This window comes from Channa argus, chromosome 2 (assembly GCF_033026475.1).
Source record: "Channa argus isolate prfri chromosome 2, Channa argus male v1.0, whole genome shotgun sequence".
NCBI classification, from domain to species: domain Eukaryota; kingdom Metazoa; phylum Chordata; class Actinopteri; order Anabantiformes; family Channidae; genus Channa; species Channa argus.
Window position 1 is genome coordinate 24,481,077 of NC_090198.1, and position 26,548 is coordinate 24,507,624.

General features: G+C 38.8%; 1 protein-coding gene across 7 annotated transcripts in view; it reads left to right on the plus strand.

Annotated features, from left to right (window-relative positions):
* The first annotated feature begins 875 nt into the window (after positions 1-875).
* The window catches only part of furina (furin (paired basic amino acid cleaving enzyme) a), an 81,733-nt gene continuing 56,060 nt past the window's right edge, over positions 876-26,548 (plus strand). Inside the window, exons 1-2 of one of the 7 annotated variants that reach the window (XM_067486639.1) lie at positions 876-1,090; positions 8,419-8,717. In XM_067486639.1, coding sequence (XP_067342740.1) covers positions 8,508-8,717 — 210 coding nt within the window. In that variant the 5' untranslated portion in view covers positions 876-1,090; positions 8,419-8,507. Of the gene's footprint in view, positions 1,091-1,121; positions 1,647-4,867; positions 4,999-8,418; positions 8,718-26,548 lie in introns of those variants that run through there. The other 6 variants (XM_067486676.1, XM_067486665.1, XM_067486650.1 and 3 more) reach the window with 6 other exon arrangements.

Consider the following 26,548-nt stretch of genomic DNA (forward strand, 5'->3'; position numbering starts at 1 on the left):
TTCTATGCTTCTTCCGTGTACACTTACCCTTTCATCATGGTAATATGCACACAGCCCATCCCCACTACACAAAATATCACTATTATGCACATTTCTTGATTTTATTGTACTTTATGTTGACACACTGACACACCACAATGAATTCCTTGTACTTTCCTGGTTCTGATTTTAGGAGGCTTGAAAAATTGCGAACCTGTGCTTTAAGGGCAGAGGTACTGTACTGAAATCCAGTGTCGGAGTACTTGTACCACACTGGAGTATTTCCATTTTTGTTACATTTAGTGTTGCTCCACTACAATTCAGAGGAAATGTATATGTAAACTGATATGTATATTTTACCACATTAGTCAGTAGTTACTTTTTCAGATTCAAATTCAAGTATAATCAACACAAAATGATGACGTTTTATTATGGATTCAGCACCTGGCAGAACATAAAGTGGTTAAAATAATATTACTAAAAATTTTCTGTGCCATAATTTTTATCTTTGAAAGTCTGTCAAACAAATCTGGACCAGACTTGTACATTTATCCACATTATCAGAACCGTCTTCTTCTTTTCCTTTGGGCTGTTCCCTTTCAGGGGTCATCATCTTCCTCCATCTAACCCTGCATCCTCTTCACACCAACTAACTTCATGTCCTCTCTCACTACATCCATAATCTCCTCTTTGGTCTTCCTCTAGACCTCCTGCCTAGCAGCTCCAACCTCATTTTAACTTAAGTAAAGAAATTGAAGTGGTACTTTTACTTTTAGTGGAGCATCCTTTAGGCACCTCCACAGTAATATGGAGTTAGTGTACTTCTGCAGAAGGCTGCAACGCGGCCTGCGAGCAGCAGATGGCGATGTAGCAGCGCTGCAGCTCGGTAAGGAGGACTGCTCTACGGTCTCCACTCTGTCCACGGCCGTGACGTATTTCCTGGGGCTTGTACGGACCACGCAGCGGTACACCGGAGGGGTATCATGACTATTTATAACAAGCCGTTCGCTGTTGTCAGTTTTTCGGCCCCTTCACCGTGCCCTCGTCGGTTCTAGCACCGCGCTGCGAGACAACAACAACACTGGGGCGACCAGGATGTAAGGGGAAGCTGGTAAGTTGAGCCGTCTGCAAGTTTCCCGTCTGCTTCAGCTTGTTTTTTTTATGCTTGTTGGGATCGGAGCTGGTGAGTTCACCGTGTTTCCAGCTCCGTTACTAGACCACAGGACCGGACCGGACGGTGTGTGGTCTCACTGGTGTCCTTCGTTGTCAGTTCGTGTGTGAAAAAGGGGGATTTCTCAACACGCTCGTGCCGAGCTGACGTCGACTGGCGCCGCGTCCGGTTTCTGTGGTTGTTCCTGCGGAGTGGCGAAAAATCGTAGCGGGGGGTTCACCCCGAGTAGTGAAATGTGAGCAGGGGAGCGTTGGAAGTGTTGGCCAGGCGGTGAGGGAGAGGCAGGGAATAGGGGAGGCACCTGTGAGACGGAGCAGGTCAGCCTACCGCCCGTGTCAAGTTTGCGTTAATCACTACGCGGCACAGTTTCAGACATATTTGTCACGCGGAGGACTCGTCATCGCCGCTCCGAGCACAGATACCCATCGCGGTTTGTTGTCACGGATAGAACCCGTGAGGTGAGTCCGCCCGCCGCCGACTGGTCTCCAGTCAGCTGGTACGTGTAAAGTCCATAAGTTTAGCCCGTGAAGTGTTTGTCGGCTCAAGGCCTGAGCGAGAGAAGTTTTCTTCCTGAACTGTTGAGCTGTTTATCCCTGCTCCACGCAAACAGGACGTGTCAGGGAGGAAAGTTTTGATTCACTCTCAACGCTGTGCGCTTTATTTATCATTGACTATGGAGGCGGCGTAGCTTTAAAATGAGCAATAACTGCAATCAAAACTGCAAACAGCAGCTGCTGTTGGGCTGTTGATGTGATTATGCCACTTTAGAAAATGCACGTTGCGAAATGAACGTTATTGCAATGAGGTGGAGTGGCTGACTTGCTGGTGTTTGACTCTTTATCTGATGTAACAAAATCTGGATTAATTTTCCGTGAAAGACAAAAGTTTTTGTGAGGTGCGTAACTTGAAGCCGGAGATTCAGTGTCACAGCAGATGTTGCATTCACATATTATGGGAACTGACCTGCTTGTTTTGTTTGTGCCTCATGAACACCTAACACTGTAATTGTACCTCTGCTGAAGCCATTTTAAGCTGCAGATTATTAAGGATAACCACGACAAGGGTGTCGAGCTCCTTGCATGCAGTTACATGCACCCAAATGAAGACATCTCGGGTACACAGTGCATGTTGTTCTGATAACAGCGTGAGAACTTGTTGTCATACAGGGAGCAGGGATTTTCTCACTGTGGAATTCATACATATTCTCATTGTCACTGATGGAAATTTGAAGTTAGAAATGAAATCAGAGTAGTAGAAACCAAGTGTTTAGATGATGCGTTAATGTAAACTTTGATGCAAAAAAACTCCCAAAACTACAACAAACAATAGACATGATGTTATTGTTTGCAAGCACTGTGATTAGGCTTTTTTAGCGTTAGCTCATTAAACCTGAAATGGCTTTGCCAATAAAAAGCCCTATTAAAAATTACAGCTTACTTACAGAGGTGAGAGCGAAACACACTTAATGCTTTGATAACAGCTGCTGTTGTATCCCTGTGACATTTCATTGATAATGGCGGCCTAAATCAAATAAGGAGCTCTAAGATTTTATTTATTATAAAGTGTGTAATGTAATGCACTCATTTTTAAAAGGCTTGTATTCAGGACAAGCAAAGTGACAAATTAAGTGTGAAGGTGTTCTTCTATTTCTCGCTGTCACAAATAAAGACATACTCTCCCAAATTGTGCAAGGATATGGATTTACACAGCTTCAACACAGCCTCTGGGTCAGTACGCTTCTACAATTTTGATTCTTGTTGCCTTTAGTTTGAGTATCTGTGCTCCGAAAGCCCTCGCAGTGCCAAATCTGTTTTACTTAAATACACAGTGTGCCCAATTCAAATACAGACAGTGTCAAGGTCCTGATGTAGAAATGTTTGACATAGAAAGTTCTGACCTGCAGTTGCAATTTTTCAAAAGTCACATTTATTTTTTGTACAGCTGTAAAAGCTATCTCACCCAGAGCATTTCTCTGTAGACTATAAGAAACAAGAACGTTTAGAAAATACAGAGCTGTGCACAGTAATAATCAGCACAGTTTAATGTCCAAAAATCACACAGCAGTGTGGAGGGCAGAGTCCAGACCAGTAGCTACGCACTTTATTTTTTATGTAGAATGGGCTAATTCATTTCCAGTTCAAGCTATGCATTTTGAACATGTTGACCATATCAGGGGTCTAACATCCAAGTCTTTAGATCAAATTTATATGTAGATTAACTGCTCTTGCTCTTTTCATGTGTATTCAGAGGGTACAGGTACTTGTTAATGGTTGAAAACTGTGTTAAAGAGGCATTCAAGACCCTAAAATTCCCTTTATCTTTATCATATTTTTTGAGATGTAACAAAACTATATGTTTGCTAACCTGCTGGCCATTTGCATGGATATCTTTGTAATTTAGCTAGGTTAGCTGTTTCTTTAGTTGTGAGATAGGCTAGATTAGATGTATGTGCCTCTGACAGCCATCCCTAGAGAAAGTTATTTCAGGAAGATGATTGGTCTCTTGACGTGAAGAGGGGGCACTGAATGTTTCAGAAACATAGATGACCTACAATCGAAAATGTCCCTGCAGGCTCTAATACACAGCTCAAGGTGTTGCTTTCTTAACGTAAAACTCGCACATAAGTTATGATGATGCATCGATGTTGAAAGTGCGTGAGGAAAGAGGACATAACAAGTTGCCGAGCAGGGTGTGCGTTTCTGACTGTCACTGTCTACAAACAGGGAAATTAAGCAGGTGCTAATCAACACAGTAAGGCCAGTTTTACAGTCAGTATTAAAGTAATATAGCGTGTCCGTACTGATGGACATGAGTCAGACTGCAGTATGCATAGAGCATGCAGACAATATGATCAATAATGGAGAAGATTAAAGAATTTAAAACTTCCTGTTAAAATGCAATTTGTTTAATTTCCCATATTTTCCCATATTTTCCCATATCTTACTCTGAACCAGAGCAATTGAGGCTTCTGCAGACAGGAAGTATCTGCTCGTGTAACACTTTGCTTCTTGCTGATATTATTGGTGCAATAGTGATAAATCTGTGGTATACTTGCAATCTGTCACGATAATACCTCTGTCACAATTTAGAATCTCAAGTAGGGTTTCACTGGTTCTGTAAAATCATGCTCTATTTAGCCACACATTCACTGTGATTTCGCTTAATGGTATATTAATGAATTACCCAAACATTATCGATATTAATGTCATTTCATCACTGTGCCCCACACGCAGCTTTTTATTTCCCCAAACACTCTCTGTGGGCCACATCTGAGTGTGCCTGCACAGAGACATTGATTTCATCTGTAGCACAGTGTGAGCAGCAGCAGCAGCAGCAGAAATAATAAAATATTTGAGTGTTAGCAAAGGGTCATATGGGCTAAATGCTTCTGAGTTCATTTTTAGCTCATTAAAATGTAAATAATAAAGCGATGAGGTGTAAAGTGTTTACTTTTTTAAATGTCTTGATGATTTGGTAATGAGGCTGGTATTATCCTTTGTGTTTAATGATACTTGGCTAATTATAATTTCGCTTAGTTTTTTCTGTTATAACAACGGTTATCACTTTCTGACATATGGGAGCATTTAGTGTTGTAACGCTAAAGACCACTCGCAGAGCAATGGTCGGCTTCTCCTTTGTCTCTGGTGAACAGGGAAGTAATTGGGCAGTTGCTACGTCGCGGTGTGTGGGTTTTACAGTGACGTTAAGAAAACCGACTGGTTGGGTGCCCAGATGAGGTCACAGACGTCTGTGCTTAAAGTCAGTGTGTGTGTTTCGAAATCCAACACAGCTTTAAAAGTGCTCACACTCAGGTTGCTTGTCGCATTAGAGGCTGGAGGAAAAGTTAAGTAAGTGATAACACCATATTCTTCTCTAGTTTTTCCTGTCTATCTTGTTAGGGCATTTGCATTGTGCTGAACTTTAAAACTTTGAATAATTCGATTCTTGATAAGTAATTTGGCAAATACAGGTTTTAATACCCAGAATTAAGTTGTCTGTTTTGGTGGTGGGAGTCTGACGGGAAGCAATTTTTTGTCAATTTTAGTAGAAACTAAGCAGATGATTAAACAAAGTAAACATGTAATTAACGCTATTCATTTTATGCATTTCAAAATAGGCTCAGCAGAGCAGGAAGTGGTGGAGGGATTGTGGCGTTATAACCACTTCTTTGAGAGACATTTTCTGAACATGTTCAGTTAGGTTTAATATACCTGCCTCTGACTCAATGTCAGGTATTTGTGAAGTAAACACTGTTGAAATGTCTGGCATGGATTAACAGCTTGTCCTGCCAATTCACAGCAATGCTGACTTGTGAGCTTGTGGATTGCTAATTATGCAGTTACCTGTGCTGTAGCTTCTCACGCTGACCCAAGTCTGTCTTAACCCTTTAGAACATTTATCACTTTGCACAGAAAAGTTCTCAGGCTTGTAAAAGTACATAAGTAACGGAATCTTTTTAGCAGTTTTAACTGTTTTTCCATTTCTGTCATTTCCAAACATGCATCTGGTAATTGCAGAGGCTATGTGGGATTTAAATTGACTAAATTAAATGTTCACTGACTCAACAGAACTTCTTTTTTTAGTATTTAGCAATGAGCTGTCTGCAATATTATTAGTCATGTTGCAGTTGTATTAATTGATCTGTTAATTCTCTGGCAAAATAAGTTACCTGGAAAACTTGTGACATTATACTGTACTGTATGTACGGAGGTTAATTTATTTTCCAGTAACTGTTCTACTGGGACTAGTTATTCATCAGGCATTTGTTTATTTGGTATGTTTGTAGGAATATGTAGTTTATTCAAGATATTTGAATTGATTAACATTTTCTGTATTATATAAATATTTTTTCTTTATAATAAATGTTTTTGCTTATAATAGTGACTAAGCCCACTTCAGCAAACAAAACATTAACATGTATAATTAAATGAAACTAGAAGATGTTACAAATAATAATTTAACATTATAAAACAGACTCCCAACTGTGACTTTGAGGTACACAAACACAGCTAAAAATCAAGTCTTGATTAGAACAAAAATCAGTGAACAGATGTTCATTTTAAAAGGTTTATGTGTTTATTAGGTACAGGTGAATAATTTTTCTCCAATTAGAAACACTTGGAAAAATTAATGTGTTCGTTTCAGAGACAAAGCATATTATTTGCTTTAAACGACCTTATTTACTAACTTATGTCTGTACAGATGCGTCTAACAATGTTGTGAAGAAAAAGCTTCAGTGTAGATGGAGTTATGTTACATTATCTGTTGCTGTAAACACTAAAATAGGACTGACCACACGCCTGAGTTCAAAGTTTACTAACATGTTGTAACCACAAATGCATAGTACTGGTACAGCTGTTCTGGTATACAGGATACTTTTGTAGTGCTTATTATTATACCACCACTAACTGTGTCCTCAGTAATAAACGTTATATAATGTGGGACATTATGCAAGTGTACTGTGTAAAGAAGCTACTGAGTGTATCAGCAAATTTCATATACTAGATAATAAACCTGACGTTGTAACACACCTAAGGTTTGGATTGTAATGAAATTGAAAGGCTGCATCAACAGCTTGAAGTGAGGGTTACTAAGAAATGGATGTATGCCATCTGGCAGCAAGTGACACAAATTATTTGCGCCAAAAAAATCTTGCCAGAAATCAGTGTAACTAGTGCTGAAAGGTAAAGATGTTTCCTTGTAAAGAGCTGAGAAGGCAGCTGTTACTCTGAGAAACCACCTTGGGTTTCTAATTTTCCTTATCATTGATGATAGTCTCTGCAAATAAAGTGTAGTCAAGTGAGTTTATGTATTGAATTATAAATTTGATTATACATATATAAGGAAATTCTATTAAAAATAAGTAATGCTCATCTAACTGTGCAGGCTTAAACGGATCATGCTGTGCACTGAGCGTTTTGAATGTAAAATGCTTTATAACTGCTGAACTAAATGACTATTAAAGGGCACAGCAGCATGCCCCATCCACTGTCAGACACATGGGGAGCTTGTTTGTTCATGTAGAGTGTGGCATGTTGGCATGATGATTTCGATTTCAATTTCTAATTTTATTCATTTATTTAGGATGTTTAACCCTGAAGAAAGAATAATTATACAGTAGGGAAGCCATTCCACCTGCAGAATAATTGAAGAAATCTTGCCCCACGGTAGACTTGAGAAGAAATGTGACTGAGTAGAGTCCGAAACAGAGCCGAACTATATTAAGAGCAATCCTAGATAGTTAGCACATTGGATAATGGTCTCGACAGACTACAGGTGCAGCAGACTCTTCTGGCTCTAAACCATTTAGAGGAAAAATTGTATCAGCAAACAATTACACCATGAGCTGACATCTGGGTCTCTGCCTCCCCCTGCTCACACTAGCTATACGATCATCTGATCTATTGCGTTCTCTTATTTTTTAGCTTGTATTTTCTAATCCATTGGTGGTAATGTATCAGTCAGCATACTCCAATGAAATAACAGCACTCAAATCAGTGTATCGTTAGTGGGAATGTATGTTGTGGTCAAATGTTTTTCTCTCCCCGACACCCAGTTTTCTTTATGTGGCCGTTCCTGTTGTCTCAAGCATTCAAACTCCACCCTCAGTTTTACCTCATAGCGAGACTGACTTACTGTGATCCCTCAGCATCCAGGGCGTCATCTAGCTTTCCAACCACACTTCTCCACCTCTGCTGCTAACCCAGTATACCTGTATACCTAAGCATTCTGCTTTGGAAAGCTTCCTTCTTCTGTGTCCTCCCATGGAAGTTTAAATGCCAAAATCTGCTGGTGTGTCTGACCACAACATCATGTCTGGCCTTGACATCTTTTTCAGTAGTTCCTGTGGGATATCACTTAGCTGAGCTTTAAAGTGTCTGCTCAAAACTGCTGTGCAATGCCTGTTTGTCCTCATGGACAAAACAGATTAATATGTTGATATCATTGAATGTCTCACACCAAGTTTACTACTTGTGATTTCACAAAACATTGAAGTAAATCTGATTGAAGAAAAACAACCTCAGCCAGAGTGTGTGTTTTTTCTTTTTTTCTCTCTCTCTTTTTTTTTTTTTAATTTGGTCTTATGTGAATATTTTCCCTTTTTTAAATCTTGACATGCATAGGTTATACAGCCTTTTGTGTGATAGTTTTAGGCTCCTCGCAGAGCCCAGGGAAGGATTTACAAGTGAAGTCATCACCAGATTTTGAAACTTCTCAGAGATATTAACTTGTTTTTTTTTTGCTTCTTTTCTCTTGTGTCCTGTCAGGTGAGTGGTGACTGTCCCATTCTTTGTCTCCCAGTGCATTATCGTGGACAGCCCCGACCTGTCGGAGAAACTGTGCTGCACTAGAACCCATGGCTTCTGGCCCTCCATCTCCCTCCGTAGGCCACAGGCTTAGGCACCTTGAGTTGCTACTAGGGCCTCTTCTGGTCTTACTGGTTTCTGGGATTGGATCAACTGTGGGTGAGAAGGTCTACACCAACACATGGGCTGTCCACATACCTGGAGGCCAGGAGGAAGCTGATCTAATTGCAAGCAAATATGGGTTCATCAACTATGGACATGTGAGTAAAAAGTTTAATGTTTGGCTCATTTCTTCCTGCATTTGATTTTGTAAAATGTTTGGAAATACTGAGGAAGATGCTGAAACACTACACTACACACGAGAAGGCACAGGCTAGAGGTGATGCAAATAAAACCAACTATTTGACTATGCAAATTTCAGACTCGATGGCCGTCTGAAAGGTCACATATAAAGAGGTGAGCTTGCTGCTATTATACACAGGCGGTCTAGTTGCTCTGACTCTAATATTTGATTAATTATTAATTTCTGTATTTTTGCATTCTATCAATATCCAGATGAGTTATTTATGAGTCTTCATGATTATTTTAAAGTTCATTTTCTGGGGGCTCTTGCTGGCTCTACTTTCAGAGAACACTAGGAGTACGTCTTCTCTGCATCTCTTCTTGCTTTCTACCTTTGCCCATTCAAAGACAAAATGCTAAAATTGTATTATTTGTTTTTACACTAGAGGTATTTATCATTCCAAAACGTATTTCTTTGATTAGGCAGAAAACTAGTTAGAAACATTCTTAGAAAACCTGCAGAGAAAATCAATATTCAGCCTATTGTGTGGGTGTAGTTTGATTAATTGTGTGTGTGATTGTGGAAAGGGAAAAGCCAACAAAGATTGTGAACTCAGCAGAAGGAGTTTGAGCTGAGTTAGATTTGGAAGAGCAAAGTGAATGCCACAGCTCAAACATATTACGTATACATGTATATAATGTATATATTTATCCCAATTCATTACAGAGTGAAGTCCCAGTCTTTACTTGTGGTTGTGTATTTACAGAAATAGGCTTTGATGTTTTGACAGAGTTGGATAGACGGAGAAAAATGTTTATCATTGTCCAGGTGAAGTAAGTGTGGGCAGTGTGTTACGGATAAACCTTTAAACATTTTCTGTGTGCGTGAATAATGTATTCCTCTTTATGACGTCCTGCTTAACCCCAGTGGAAATCAACAAAGTTATCATCATACCCCCTCCTGTATGAATATGTAAGACTGGTTAATTTAATATTCAGTAGGAGAAAAGGAGTTCACCATCACCGCAGCCAGTAATGTTGTACAACATACCTTAAGAAACTGAGGATCTATTACAGCAGGTGTGACACTACACTGGGTGTGGTATGTACAAAGTATAACAGGATAACCTAATAGTTTGTTTGTTTGCTTTTTTCTTTTTACTAACTGTGTATCAGGAGATTTGTTTTAACAGAATGTAATATAAATATTTACAATAAGAGAAAAAGTAATTAAACACTATGCAGATGTTTATTTCCCTTTTCTAACCTTTTCCAGGGAGTAGGGTTTTGTTTTGCCCCATATGGTCTTACTGGTTGTGACCAGGAATGTTATTTGTACTCTGATTCACAGCATGCAGACCAATGAGTAATCATACAGACTCAAATCCTTTAACCATGAACTGCCCATAGACAACAAGGAATCCAGTTAAAGCAATCACACCCATGTTCTCACAAAACTGCGCCCTGGAGACTAGGAGTTGTGTGGTTTTGGCTGTCTCAGCAACTTGCCCAAAACCATTTTATGACATTTTGAGGGAGTGAAAATGGACTATTGTGTCTCACCAGAGAAAGATTGACGAGCTAGTCCTGACACTGCCTCTAAGATGGAAAAATTGCAGAGCAGGGGGCCTGTCTAATGAAGCAGGCTTAATAACGTTAGCTGGATAAATGCTGAGTAAAGCCCTAAGCTTTTGTCAACCCTAAAACTTGAAGTGAATTAAAAACAGATGTCCCAGGTTTATACTCAAAGCACCTATTTCTCTGGGTAGAAAAGGTTGGTTACAGTAACCCAGATGTGACCGTAGTGAAGAGGGAAAAATTCAGCCATATGACTCACTATATATAACCATTGAAACCACCTTTTCTTTGTTACATGAGAATCTGCATGGTGACATTTACTCGCATGGCCAAAACCAGGAGGGGACAGGAAAAGGTGTAGGTAGGGTTGTAAACATGACCTGCAGACCAACAACAACGCCTCAAGTTTTTAATTTTAACAGTGTCACCAAACATTTAACTGTCATTTACATCTGTTACTGTCCACTAACACTTTACAGCCAATCAACATGTCTTCTTCTCAGCTGCTTGGATTAATTTGTGTGCAATTATAAAGCAGGAATATAAACAAACAGTGTTTGCTGAATTAAAGGTTTACACCCACCTTCTCTGTCAAACCAGCTGAACAGTGGAGGACCTTGTCATTTGACAGGTCAAAGTTCAGTTAGATTGAACTCGAAATGAATTCATGAGCAGAAGTAAATGTGGTTGCCCCATTTCACGTAGCCTAGACTAGAATGGAAAGTGAATTTTAATGTGACCGCAGCTTGAATTTGTAGCTGTAGTCACGGTCAACGAACAACCTTTCTGTGCTTGACCAATCTGTTTCTCCACTTCAGGAGTCTCCAAGTTTCAACATTCCCCCCCACATATATACTGTATATCTATTGTATGGTCATTTTAAATAATAAATTCACAAAATAAAACCATGCAGCATTCAGAAAAAATCAACTAGAGTAACTGTTTATATAAAAATGCTGTTAACATTTTTAAGGAAATGATTACTTCATTTAGTTTACTGCAATGTGTCAATAAAATTGAAAGCAGCCACTTTACTCCGTTACAAGGTGATTATCTTGTTGATAGTACGATGCTCACAAAGCCTCAGCTTAAAGCAGTCATAACGAAAGCTGGAAAGGAAGTGGCATTTCACTTAGCCTGGAAAGATGGTTTCATAATGTATAATAAAAAGCCCTATGTGGTGCCAGAAAAGCATATAGTTCATCATTAGTAGAGGAAAATAAGAACCACCTCAATTTTTTTATTTGGTTTTTATTAAGCGCTATAGTCAAGCTGACAAAGGGTCGTATTTCTGTTCTCCTCCCCACTTAGCAGCAATGACTGCATGAGTTTCTTTACAAATAAAATTCACCAGATCCTCCCCAGAACTGTCACAGACAGAGCCTTATGTACAGTAGCTCTAGTAATTTATAAAACCCCAGTTCCACTTAACTGTTTTGTCACCTTAGATCTTGCTGAGCCAACTTAAACAATTGCTTCTTCTAAACCATCAGCATGTCTCTTAGACCCCATTCTGACTAGAATGCTTAAAGATGCTTTACCCATAAAAGACAAGTCTATATGAGATGGGATTCATTTGTCTGTATTAACAGGCTGTGTACCTGAGACTTATATTTGCTGTAATCAAATCCCTACTGAAAAAACCTTCTCTTGAGACAGGTATTTAGCTACTGCAAATATGGAATATCCTCTCTCCCCTTTATTTTTAAATCACCGAAAAAGCAGTTGCAAAGCAATTATGGGACCACCTGGGAAGAATAACCTGGTACATCAGTACTGCTGCTTCAGTACATCATAGTACAGAAAAGGAAGTGGTGAAAGTCAACAGCGATTTTCTCACATCATGTGAGTAACAGACTCATCTCCGTACTGCTGTTAGATCTTAGTGCTGCATTTGACACCATCAACTATGATATTAGAGTGGAACATATTGGGTTTAAAGGAACCACACAAGGTTGGTTTGAATCTTATCTAACAGTTTCCAATTTGTTCATATTAATGATGAATCTTGCACATAAAAGTACTGTAAGTTAGTTATTGAGTTCCACAGGGTTCCATGCTAGGGACTAATATTTTTGACTTTATAGCTTCTACAGCGAGACTACTGACCGGAATTAGCAAGAGTAGCTAATATTAGCTCTCAGGTACACTTCTATAGACTTGACTGGAGGACCTCTTGTCTCTTCTTTCCTTTCCTGTTCTGTCCAATGTGCAAGTACTGGTCCTAACAACCTGTCTAGTGTTTGTTGTTACTTATTGCTCTTATTTTGTTTTTTGTCACTTCACTTTCCACTCATCCAAACCAGTCAAAGGAGATGGCCGCCCAACCTGAGTCTGTCTCTGTTTGAGGTTTATTAAGTTAAAAGAAGTATTCTTCTCTACTGTCTCCTAGTGCTTGCTAAAGGGAGAATTTGTTGGGTTGTCAGTATAATCTAGACTTATTATGTAAATTGTCATGAGACAGTTTTGTTACATTAAGCTCTATTGGAAAGTTTTCAGACGTCTTATGGACACAGTGATTAATTGATAATATCTTTGTCCACATTAGTAAGCTGCAGTCATAGGTAAATGGAGCACTTTGGAGACTGGCTTTAGGAGCTAACGTACTTGACATGGCATCACCATGAAAAACCTTAGTAAATGATATGGAACAGTCACATCTGTGTAGCTCTCAGCTTGTTATTGATGGTTCCGCTCTGTTCATTAACTTTGAAAGGTGCGCTATAACCAAAAGTGATTACTAAAATAAAGATGCTCTTGTGTTCAGCACCGCCCTGACCGGATAGCATCACTGCACATTGAATAAAATAAAGCCATTACTTTAGAGCTGGCAACAAACAAATCTGCTAAGCCTTTTTTTTCTGTCTAAAGATGATGGGAAATGAGAGTTGCTTTGTGTGGCCGTGCGTGCCGTGTCTGAGCTGTGGGGCTGTGCATGTCTCTGTGTGACTGACTCTGCTGGTGTGCGCAGGTGTTTGAATTAGGCAGGAGAGCTTGGGAGGAGGATCAAAGACTGCAGCTGTGTAGGTCTTACAGCTCTGATGATGGTCCTTTTTTATTGTATCTTCACTTATTCCGCTCGCAGTATGGCATCCATATTCTACAACATTTTGGAGACACATTTGTTGCAAACATAATAATTAAGCAACAAATTAAAAAAATTGCTTGTCTTACACTTCACATGTAGTTTGCACCTGTTGAATCTGACAGGATTTTAGTTAAGGAGAAAATGCCCTGAGTGTTTCAAATTGCTATACACAAGCTATGGCTGCACCCTGATGATTAGAGGTTTTTTTTTTTCTTAAGTTAATTGGTGTTTAGAAAACTGCACTTGCAGAATTTTTTTAGAGCCCATGGCAACACCTTTAAATTGCATTAACTTACTGACCACTATAGGCTCATGATTATGACATTTTACTTTCACCTTAAGTTGAGGGAAAACTTGACAAATAACTTAAACTATCATTCACATCAGTATAGTTACATTTTTAAATGTTTTAAGGTGACTAAAATAAATTTATTGTTATATGGCTTAAAAGTTGGTATACAAAGTTTGTGTGATCCATTACCTAACCAGTGATCTCAGGGCTCTGCCACTATAGTCCAGCTGCTTTCTGGACTGGTTGTTCATCATCCATTCATTATCTTTACTACTTGTCTTGTTAAAGGCTGCAAGGGTGCTGGAGCCTATCCTCATTGTGATTGAGTGAAAGATGGGGTACACCCTGGTCAGGTCAGAAATCTAACCTTAGTGCCACGTAGCATGGAGACAGACCACCATTCACGCCTACAGGTAATTTTAGAGACACCAGTGTCCCTAAATGCATGTGTTTCGATTGTGGGTGGATTGCAAACTTCACACGGATAGGGCTGCAGCCAGCTGGTGGGTTTGAACCGTGGACCTTCTAGCTGTGAGGCAAGAAGGTCTGCAGCCCCCTTTATTATGTGAAACTACATGTAGTCAGCTCCTTGGTGGGATTTCACTTCATTTCGCTTTGCACAGAGGTTGTATTGTGTTCAGGCATACTTTTTGTTTTTAACATCCAGAACACAAACAACTGGCCAGTCCTCTGGATGGCTCATGTAATGCATCTGCCCTTCATTGTTAGTCTATAGCCTTTTAAGTCTGGTTTGGTGTGTTCGAGCAAAAGCCACTTGAAGTCCATTCCTTTTTCCCGTCAGTACCAATCTGTCAAGGCGGGCTAGCCAGTGTGACAGTTGGTCGTTTTTCACTGAGGAAACTCGAAGGTAACATTTCCTGACAGCAGCAAATGATGTAAAACCCCAAGCAGCAGCTGTCTCAGCTAAGTCACACCCTCCGTTTGCATTATTCTTTTCTTAGTTGTCATATTGCTTTAAAGCAGCTTTCTTTGCTCCACTTCATTGTTTAAGGAAAAATATTGATATTAATGCACCTGAATGAACAAGACAGTTTTTAAAAGTAAATGGTTGCCACGACCAAGCGGTGTGCAAATTGATTGCATCTCTCACTTGGACTCCCCTTCTATATTGTAGGGCCTTTTTAAAACAAGGGGAATAATTAAAACTAAGTGAAAGTAATAAAATTAAAAAACGGCTGACTTGCTTAGTGGTAAATGGGTATTAACTGCCAACTTGCATCTCCAAATGGTTATTTTACATTTTAAAGACCCTTTCTTGCCCACATCATCAGACTTGAAGTGTAGTAGTTCAAGGAGAGATTACATTCTTGTGCTACATCTGATTCACTTGCACCTCCATTACGCAGTTTTTTTTTTGTTCTTTTTTTTAATTATTAATAGTAAAATGGGATTGCAAGGAACGCTATTGGTAGTAAGAAATTATTTGATTAGAACAAATGGTTTACGTTAAATAATAAGAATTATTTATTGAGCAGGATCAGATGGCCACAAGATCAAGGGCTTAATTCAAAAATGAATCAACTGGAGTCGTAGTACAACAAAAGCACCCTTCGTTCATTTGATCTGTTAAGCTTGGCTGCTTCTGTAGATGGATTTCTTTATATTTTTTGGGTCACTCATGTTTTGAAACATTGTGCCTTTCAGTCTGTGCCCTGAGGCTTTCACCATCTATTCCATCTTGTATGCAGCTCGTAAAAGTTCCCCCACTGATGTTGAGTCTTTGAGTCTTTGTATTTAACTTTCTTTTTGCAGTGTTGCTGCTTTCTCTACCTTGTTCTGAACTGACTTTTGGATCAAGTGCATTTATCGTCTTGTTTTAAGACAACATATTAAATTATCATAACAAAAATTATAGCACCACAATTATAACAACTCTTATTTTCAGTTATTCAAGTTTTAGTTTGTCGTTGGGGAAATTAAACAAGGGAATGTCAATAGTGCAATTTCCAAGGAAGTCGTTTTGTTTCCTTCCTTCTCTTGCAATATAAAACAGCCTGCTTTGTTCAGTCACGAACAAACATAATATACAAGACTGTGTTTTAAGAAGCACTAGAAGCCGTCTTTGATTAAACATAACCAGGGGAGAATGTAAAAAAAAAATATGGAAAAATAAATAAACAATCCTCCATCCCTACGCTCACTTCAAAGCAGAAATGCAACATTTCTCAGAAGCGTGTCACTTCCTCTTCTTGTGAACAGTTGCTTTGTTGCTGTTGGTGGATAAAAACAACTGCATTCATATGACTGGTGCCTTCATAACTTGTTCTTCTGGTCAACGCCAGGGCTTTTGCATGTGAAGGAGGATTGTGTTTGGCATACTGTGCCCTCACTATAGTCTATGGCCTGTTTCTGTTATCCATTTCACTGATTTTTCTCCATTTCTGAAGTGGCAAGACCCTTATATCAAGTTTTAATATTCTGTTCAGCACAAGATTAAAGTAGATGAATGTTATCTTAAGTTCTGATGAAGTACATAAAATTGACACTCTCCTATCAGTATCTCATGACACATCTCTACACTTAAGCACGTTTGCTTTAATCCAGTCCAAAATCTTTAGTTCAGATGTGGTTGAGCAATTTTTGTATTTTATTTTTTCTTTAATGGCCCTCTTTTTAAAAAACTTTTCTTAAGTGTCTTAATATCAACAGAATGCAAAATAATCTGACTTCAGAAGTCAGATTATTTTGCATTCTGTTGACACAGTTATGTGAACATGATAATCAAGCAAAGAGATTCACCACTCACTTCACCGGGCCGCTCCGTTACCAGGTTTCTAGCTATATCTTGTGCAAAATGTAACTAAAGTTTTAAAGGACCTAGAAAAGAGAAAGCAAATGGATATGGCTGGGACAGTTAGTTTTCTCACAATACAATTTGATATATCATACAAAGTTTACACTTCAATATATTCAGAATGCAATTAACAGTGAATTGTGACTGCAAAATATGTGCTTTCTTTTTTGTCTTTTTCTGGAATGCAGATAAAAAACAGATGCACATTAGTAACTCCAGGCACAAGATTTTAGAAAAAAGTAAATAGTAAATGGTCTGTACTTATATAGCGCTTTTCTACCTATTGTTTCTCACTGCTTCTCATTCACCCATTCGCACTCACAATCACACACACTGATGAGGGAGCTGCAATGCAGCTGGCCAACACTCACTCACTCAACCCTAACTGAACTAAGTTGGGATTCAGTGTCTTACTCGTGGACACTTCGACATGTGACAGGAGGAGCCAGGGATAGAACCAGCAACTGGGGGATTGGTGCACGACCACTCTACCTCCTGCGCCACAGTCACTTCCAAGTAGCAATTGACTAACCCCCTTATTTAAAAAAAATGTTTTCATGTTTTTCCAAATTAACACAAAGTTTGGTGAAGCAAAAATCCATTAGAGATGAGCATTTTCTCTGGGTTTTATCATTACGTACACCTATAGTATGTTTGCTGCTTGTTTGAGTTTATATTGAAAGTAAGCATCTCAAGTATTCAGCACTGTTTTATCTCCTCTTTTATTATATGAAATAGTTTTATTTTTATCTTATCTGCAGAAATTGGTACTTGTTGAAGTTCTTCCTTTTAGTCAGGACTCTGTGCTGATATGAATGTGTAAACTGCAGCAGCTTAATTTAGAGGCTCTGCTAAACTGTTGGTCCTGCACTACCTGATAAGGGCTAAATTATTTCTGACCCATCTTTCAGCTGAAAATCCATTGCCAGGTACAACCACTGTGAATTAGAAACCACCAGCAATGGGAGGCTGGAGGTGCGGCGTCCATAATTGGACTCTGAAGCAATTAACTTTGGGGAAAATAGAGGGGTTGAAGAAAAGAAGCTGCACAATCATCAGACAGGATATGATGGGCCCATAGATGATAGGAAAAGAAGCTAGTTGCTGAGAACTCTGTGTGCAGTACCACACAGGTGTTTCCCCTGTTTTGGGCTGCATTGCAAGGAAACACAAATCACCCAATCTGCACCTCTTTGCTTCTACACCTAACTGTATCTTCCTAACGCGATCCTAGCCTGCGTTTCCCATGACAACGTAGCAAAATGTGAAATGAACTTTTAAAATGTCACCCGAGAATTACTTTTTTTTCTCTTCTCGGCAGCAGGATTGAGATAAATAAATGTTTTCCTCAACAGAACTGCAGGTCTGTCAGTAAACATGTGAGCATGGAAGGATCTTTTTAAAAACTGATAATGAGAATGTTGTTGCTCATGTATGTCAACTGAAACATTTTCTACTTAAAAGCTCCAAACAAAGATGTGTTTTACAATATTGTCCTGTAAAGACAAAAGATGTCTAACTAGAAAAGCACAGCCCATTAAATATACATTGGAGATGTGCAAACATTACTGGTAAATGCATTTTAGTTACCATATGGTAAACACAACTTTAATGAGAAGTTATTTCCAGACTGGGTTGGATTATTATAGAACATTTTATATTACAATATTTGTATTTTTTTATTAACCATTTTAATCATCCAAATGTACCACGAACAAATTCAGCGATAGAAACAGTAAAGCTGTTTTTATTCATCCGTGACCTGTTATTATGCCCCGAGGGGCCTTTCCAGGGTCCAGGAGTCAAACTTGTGGCTCAAACACACCAGCTATATAGATTGTCACACCTAAATATTTTATTAAGCTTAAGCATGTTTTGTAAGCTGGTTTACTTGCGCAATAGCTTCATTAATCTTTTACGCACCACACTGTGCACTGTGGCTCTGGCCTACTTTAGCCAATGAGAGCTGATGGCTCTAACTGTGTGCAGCCCTACAGTGAGCATAACACGTTGCCGCTTTGAAGTGCGCTAATGATAACACTGGCAACACAGTTCACTCAGAATTTTTGGATTCGATCCCTTGTTTGCAACAGACCTATTAAAAGGCCGACCTTTTCATCCATGGAGGAATGTACAGTTTCTCACTCTGTGGTGGTTGATCAGCAGTGGAGTGGTGCATCTCTGCAGTGTCTTTGGTCCCACTGTCTTTTATCCCTGTAGTGTTGTTAGTGAGGGAGCCTCCTTTTATTCACGCTCCAGCCTCTCTCACTAAGCAGACCCAGATCTCACTTCATATCACTGCAGCCGCTCATCTTTGAAAGTTAATGAACTGCAGTGATTGACTTACCCTGTTTGCTCTGTTGGAAACCTCTGTGTTGAGAGGAAGGGCATGCAGCCCAAATACCTGAAATTAAATCCTAACCCATAATTGGCACAAAACAATGTCAATCATTTTATGGATTGTGTAAAGTGTGAATTATTCAACTGCACCTAATGGATCAACATTCTTGTTGATCTTTTGTTAGTTTAGGAACCTGTAAAAATGGCGACAGAAGTTATAGTTGGTATAAAGTGTCTAATCCTGGGGTGTGTGTTTAAACAAACCTACACGTTGTGGTTTTGCATCTTCAGTTTACAGAGCAAATCTATGTAAACTGTTTAAGTAAATAAAAATGAATTCCAGAAATCCAGTAACCACACAATGTGAACCTAAATCACCCCTTTATTAACACATTGATATGTTTTAAATAAGCAGATGTTAAAAGAGAAGAGAAACACATTGCGAGCAGTGAACAACCCCTTCCTCAACACACATTCGTAGCTGATTCATGGAACAGAATAGAATCACGCCTACAAGCTTTTTACAGCTGCAAAACAAGCTGGGTAACCAGAGACTTGCCTTTAGTTCATCTGACCCACCTGTAACCTTGTTATTTTTATGCGTAGAAGGTGTTGCGTCAGAATGTGGATAAAAACAAAAGCTACCAATCTGATCATAAGTGTGTGAAAGTAGGATTTCTTTTCGAAACACCTGAGCTTCACACACCTTCCAGACACTAGATTTCTAGTCAGTTGTTTAATTTTTCAAGCAACGCTCTAAGCTACAGTAGCTGGCTTTTGTCCTTATTTTAATAATATGCATGTTTGTGAAAAATCATCACAATTCCAATATGCACAGGCAAAGTGTCTATGGATAATTTTGTTTTGCCTATAAAATATAGAAAACAATATCTGATGGGTCTGGGAGGTGCTAACAGCCTGAAACAAAGATCTCTCAGAGATTAATCAGCTGTGTTTGTACCTAAATTATACCATGAACCCCTGATAACATTTTGTAGCCCTGTATGTTTTTAAGATTGAGGAATTTATCAAAAGGACACCGCTTTAGGTCAAACTAATAATTGTGATCTTGTCAAAACAAAAAACTCCCAGTGTTGTAACCCCCACTAATATTAGATGCCAACAAAAACTGCACATAAATCACTATTTCTTCAGACACAAATGTCTGTATAAGGCTGCCACTGGTTTCACTCATCATTCTTTAAAAAAACATTTTCTGAAGATAAAGAGGAAAAAATAACAAAGCAGTTAACAGGAAGCCATCTTTAGCCTAGAGCAAAGATCTGAGCACTGATGCTGCCAGGCTTCTTGGGAACTGCAGCAGCACTCAGACATTACTCTGTGAGGGGGGCTGGGATGGAGCCCAACCACACACAGGTCACAGGGGCTGTAACAAGAGCCAGATGTGCTGAGGGGACACACAAATACATAGACAGGCACCTCTCCTGAGCTTTTCAATATGAGCACACACATACACAGATGTTCAGGGTATTTGAAAAATTTCAGTACTAAAATGGAAAATTTGTACTTTTTAGTATTATTACCTAAATGCAACTGAAGGTTGCTATTTTTGGTCAAACATTGGCTCGTTTTCTCACCAACAAGGACGGATTCCCATCCAAACTTGGTATGTTGTTAAATTTATTCAATATTTTTTGTAGTTTACATGGTTACATATATATACTCTGCTGATTCAGCTATAGAGCTGAAAAAATTTAGTCAAAAGATAAATAATCTGCCACTATTTGGATAAATAGTTGGCTTCTTATATGAAAGATTGTTAATTCCTTTTTGCTTAAAATTGGTAAACTGTTTATCTTTGGGTTTGGACTTTTGGTTCAAAACAACCAATTTGAATGTGTCCACTCGGGCTTCATGATTGTTTTGGACTATTTTAGTCAATTAAATGTCATAAAAGAATTGGTAAAGAATTAATTCAGCAATGAAAAGAGCATGAAAATAATTGTAGTAACTGTAATGCTTGTAGTAAAAGTATATTTTAGTGCCTGTTTGTGATATTAAGTGTGCAGCATTTTGTATTTTAAAACTTTTACCGCTAGGTTATTATCTGCTATCAGCACAGCATACATAAAGGTTGGCATTTTTTATTTACTGTAAAATTTGTACAAAATACTTAAACATTAGTAAGAAAAACAATTAATAATTCAGCATCAGATTTAAAGCCAAATTTTTGACTTGAAACAGCATTAAGATAATTATAATGATCTAATTTTTTAGCTTTAGCAAGTGGATTGTTCTTCAGAGGTGATCTACAACTTTAAGCTTGTGTTTTTTTTTTCTAGTTACTTTGATACTACCTAATCTTCTTCTCTTTGCAGCTGGTCCCTTTCAGGGGTCGCCACAGCGAATCATCTGCCTCCATCTAACCCTGTCCTCTGAATCCTCTTCTCTCACACCAACTAACTTCATGTCCTCTCTCACTACATCCATAAATCTCCTCTTTGGTCTTGCTCTAGACCTCCTGCCTGGCAGCTCCAACCTCAGCATCCTTCTAAAGATGTATTTACAGTCTCTCCTCTGAATATGTCCAAACCACCTCAATCTGGCCTCTCTGACTTTATCTCCGAAACATCTAACATGAGCTGTCCCTCTGATGTATACTGCCTAATAATCTATATTGTATGTTAAAGCCCATTCCCCTCCCCTTTGCAGTGCCGGTCCTAGCCCAGTAGAAATTGGGGAGGGTTGCGTCAGGAAGGGCATACGGCATAAAAACTGTACAAAATCAACACTTGTCATTTCGGCTTATCCCGTGAATTCATGGGATAAGCCAAAATGACAACAAAAAAAACAGTAGGTGGCAAATTATTTAGAACTATCAGATTCAAATTGGTTTTACAGTAAGATGTATTTAATAATTTTAAGTTTTACGCTATAGTTTGCAGGCGATATTGTGCATTTAAAAAGTCAACTGTTATTCAATTGTTGTACAAAAGGAAAATGTCAAATTAAAGGTAACGTAACACTTTCTATTAAGTTGTCTGTGTATTAAACACCAGTATGTTTTTGACCAAAATAAAAGCCGTTTTATATTTCTTATGTTTTTCTTTAGGAGGCTGTAAACCCAACTACACAAACTAAGGTTAAAAAGCAGGCTTTCAGGGTCATGAATTAGATTCCTGGGCTAACAGTATAAATCTGGGTGGGGAAATGAACACATCACTTTTAAGGAAGGAAGCCAATTCACAGGGCTGTTAAACAATGCATTTACCCATCTGCTCCAGTGGCCATGAGATAAGACTCTGGCTGTACTGGGGAACTCCAGGTGTTAATGTGTTACAGCTGCTGAGAATAAGCAGCCTTGCTAAATGAGTTAACATGGGATTTATGTAGATGGAAAAACTGTAATATGCATCAGTCCTTCATGGTTTGTTATGAGATGATTACGTTTAAAATGAAGCACTGCAGGTCTAACTGCTATTCCTCTTATGCTCAGGTCATTTAGACTGTTAAGTTGCTGGCATCTGAAGCGAGTCATATTGTTCAGCACTGTGTTAGAGGTAAATGATGTCTATGTGTGGAAGTGGCTGGTTTTGTCTTGTATGTTGTGTCCGGGTGCACAGAAGGACAGGGCGCTCCAGTATAACCAGGCTTGTATCACCCAGCCACCCTCCCAAAGAGGTTAACACACAGTCATACATGCATGCACAGGTTGGCCTGGGAGGTGGAGCAGTCATTTGGTGGTGTAGTTTGAAAAGGGTTAAAGCTTAGATCAGATAATCCTTTGACAATTAAAACCATGAAACAAATGTTTAAAAGCCTGTAACTAGCCTAAAAGGGAAGGGGGGGTGGCAGTGCAGACTTTGGCTGGAGCCTTTTTTTTTTCTTTTTGACAGCTGCAAGTGATTCCTTTTTTTTTTTTTTTGGTCTGAGTCCTGCTACATTGTAACAAATTTGCAGTCTTGAGCTGTTTGGTTCTGCTGCAGTATCACAGAAATGCTGGATTTAGATTTCAGATCAGGTGTTGTCATCACCTACACAGTTGGTTTAGATGCACAGGACTGCAGGGGTGGAAAAACAGTTTTCTGTCTAAGGTTTTATGTTGTTCGTCACTATTAGGATCCAATATTAAAAGCTATGTCAAATGATGCTGCTTCCTTGTCCCTCATTATGATGCACATGGTGGACAGTTCAGAAACACATGCACAGTATCTTTTGTGTGCCTGGCAGTTGCAGTTTTATTAAATTACAATCTACCACCACATCTTGTTTCTCTAATCAATTGCCTTTTCTTCTTTAGCCTAGATGACCTCAGGATGTCAATACAATTTCTTGTTTTTGACTTGCTGACTCCGTCTCGGAAGAAATCTTGACAAAATGCAATTTAAAACTAAGTGACCGGCTAAAAAATATCAAGCAAACAAACCTCTATTTCTCTGTCTTTAGTCTTTTGTTTCACTCTTGTATGTATTTTTTTAGAGCTTTTCAGCGCTACTGATCATGCACCAAGTTGTTTGCTGCTTGCAGCGCTGCACTCTGAGTAGGTGCTTATTTGTTTTTGAATGTTTTCAGTTATATTTTGGCAACCTGCCAGCTTGGCAGAAATGTTTGCTAAATGCACTAGAGGTAGAGTTTATTTTTTTCTGATATCCTTTTGAAAAATGAGTATTTGTTCTTCCAAGATGTTATATCATCTGTTTTATTGATGTGACAGCCTCATGAGGTCTCTGTGTTTTTCACTTTCTATTGAAGTCCGTGAAGTTGAATTGTTTGAGCTTGACAGTTAAGTGACATGCTCTAAAACACAGGATTTCTTTCTAGGTCATCTGCCCATATTTCAAAGGAAGTGGAATTTTTTCCATCTGTTTACAGTATCAGTTGTTGGGGTGTGTGTGTGTGTGTGTGTGTGTGTGTGTGTGAGTGAATATTTTATTGCTGATGTAAGCTAAGCATCAGTGTGTTACAGCTCATCTCCTTTCCTCCCACCTCATCAGATGTTTGTGAAATTGAATACTTGGATGTCTTCTATTGAGGACGGAGCTCATCGTCTTTATAGTGTGTGTATGGTGATTTTGCTGACTGAAGATGCTCACGTAATTTGGATGGCTTCAATAGTTAATTGTCAACTGTGGGGGTTTGTGGCTATCAGGTTATTGGAAGGGTAATAATTCAGTATATGTAACTAGATTTTGGCTGCTGGGATCTTAATTGGCTATGTTAAAGAAAAAGACTTCTTTTTTTGGAATTTACTAAATTTACAGTTTGGTGCAAATGTTTGTTCCCCTTTACTTTTTGGATTTTCTAAAATAAAACTTTTTTTTTTTTGCCTTAAACATAGTTAATGTGCATTTAAATAGTACAAATGTTCCTTCATCAGCATTATTTAAAGGTAATGAATTTGTTAAGAGGTATACAAACATTTGCACTAATATTATTTTTGTTTTACTATAAATTGTAAGCTCCTTGTGGGTTGTTATGTTAGTTTTAGGGTTAAGTTGCATCCCTCTACATGTAGGAGTGTATTAAAAAAGTTATAATAAAATAATGAGAATGATATCTGTGCATAGTTTGCATTTCCCTTGATATATTATTTAAAAATTAACCTGACTTAATTTGATAATTTCATATTTGTACTAACTTGTACATTAAATGTTATGTTGAAGAATGTTTTTTTCATAATCTTCAAAAAGGGATGCTAGCTTTTTTGGTATAGATGTATTTCTTTTATCAATATTATTACATTATTTATTGATTTTTATTACCCTATTTTAATGCTGAGGATGCATTTTTCTGCTCTTTCACCACAAGAATCCATCACATCAGTCCGTAACCATTCCATAAAACCGAACATTTTGCAGAACGGTGTGAAGTATCAAAACTGTTTTGGTACTGTTTTTGCTCTGTCTGTCTCCCACTTGACTTATGTTTTCTACATATATTGTGTCAAACCCGTGCACAAAAGTGACACCTTCTGGACTCAGTTGTGACCTCCATTTGACCTTTTAAACAAAAAGCTTTAAAAGCTTTAATGCCAGTTTTCCTCAGACTAATTTCTATTGATAAATAATAGTATGGAAGTGTCGCCCAGCCACACACGTAGGTCAGTAATCAAGTGAATTTTACCTGCAAGACAGTTATAACGTAATGTAAGGAAGATGTAAATCTGCATATTGCACATTTATAACAGCCACAATAGATACGATGTTAGCCTGGGCCTAACACAGAGAACGCGGCTCTCACAACCCTAAAATGTCGAGATTATTGCAGCATTTACCAGAATATACAAGAATTCAACTGCACAGGAAACACTAAGGAGGTCATTTTGTAAGAGGTGTCCATCTGTTGGGCTATTTTTCTCTAGAAGCTTTAACTCAGGGAATGTTACCAATGTTTTGGACAGGATACTGTGGTGGCTATAGATGGTGAGCCTCAGTGACTCTCTCTCATTCTCAGGGCAACAGTCCAGACAGCTCCAGCCCTCATTCCCCTCAGTCAGCTCCGTCACACACTGGTGTAGCGCTGCAGCGATACTCAAGGTCCCAGATTTCCCTGAGAGTCTAGTGCTGCTTTTCCTCATCTTTCCAACACACAAAGTAAACCAGGTGAAGTGCAATTATAGTGCATTGAAAATACATGATTCCCGTGCCAAGCTTGGCTTTCAGGGAGCTTTCCCAGCAAGTGGGTTCAGTGTTTAGTCTACAGAAAACAGCCAGCCTCCCACTGCTCTCCAGACCTATAATACTAGCTGTTGAAAGAAACTCTCTCCCTCTCTTTCTGTCTTTCCCCACACATGACACAACCTGGAACCTTTTTATTATCCTTACATTGGCACCAGTTTGGCTTGTTCGTCTATTTTGGGACTGTTTTCCATTTGCTTTGTTGTCACACCTTACAATAATCTCAGATTTGTGTGACTTGTCTCTTCAGGTTACAGGAAACACAGTGCTTTTTTGCATCACAATTTCATACTGAGAGAAATTACAGTCAACAACGAACTAACGTGCCTTTCCAGTTTCTTTTCGCCTTCCACCGAAGCAATTTTGTAATAAGAGATAACAGATTTCCCCAAAAAAGTAATGTAATGTAAAAATAGATATTATCAGTATCTGACTATGCTGAGAGGAAGCAAACAGAATGTGGATTGAAAGCAGAGGGAGCCATGCAGTCGAATAAACAGCTCATTGAACAGAGGATTAAAGAACATACAAAGGACCAAATAACATGTTAATGCTGTTGTCGGCCTGTAGGAGATGGCTGTGGCCGGCCTTCCTGTTGTTTCCAGCAGCAGTGTGGTTTGGGCAATAAAGCTGAGTCCAGTGGCTTTGTGTTTAGGGTTTCAGACCGGACTGGACTCTTAAGGAATGTTCCCCCTCTGGTGTGACCTGAAATGCCACCATAGAAAAAACACACACTCGTTAAGAAGCAGGGTACGGAAAGTGGACAAAGAACAGGATCCACGGCTGTTTTAACATCAAACAGGTTCCAATGTTTAATGTGTCATGTTCTGGGTAGTTTACTAAAGCCACTTTCACACATGCACTGGAATCCTGAAATTGTCCTGAGGTTGGGTGTGTGTGTGAGTGAGATGCTCCTGACATTATCCGGACATCTTCATCCAGACACATTCATCATGTGAGCCCTACTACAAAGTCTGTATTATGAGAGTGAGCCCATGTGTGCAGCATGCTCCTCTGTCCTGAATTGTCAGAAGGGTTTAAAGTGAGTAAATGGCCTT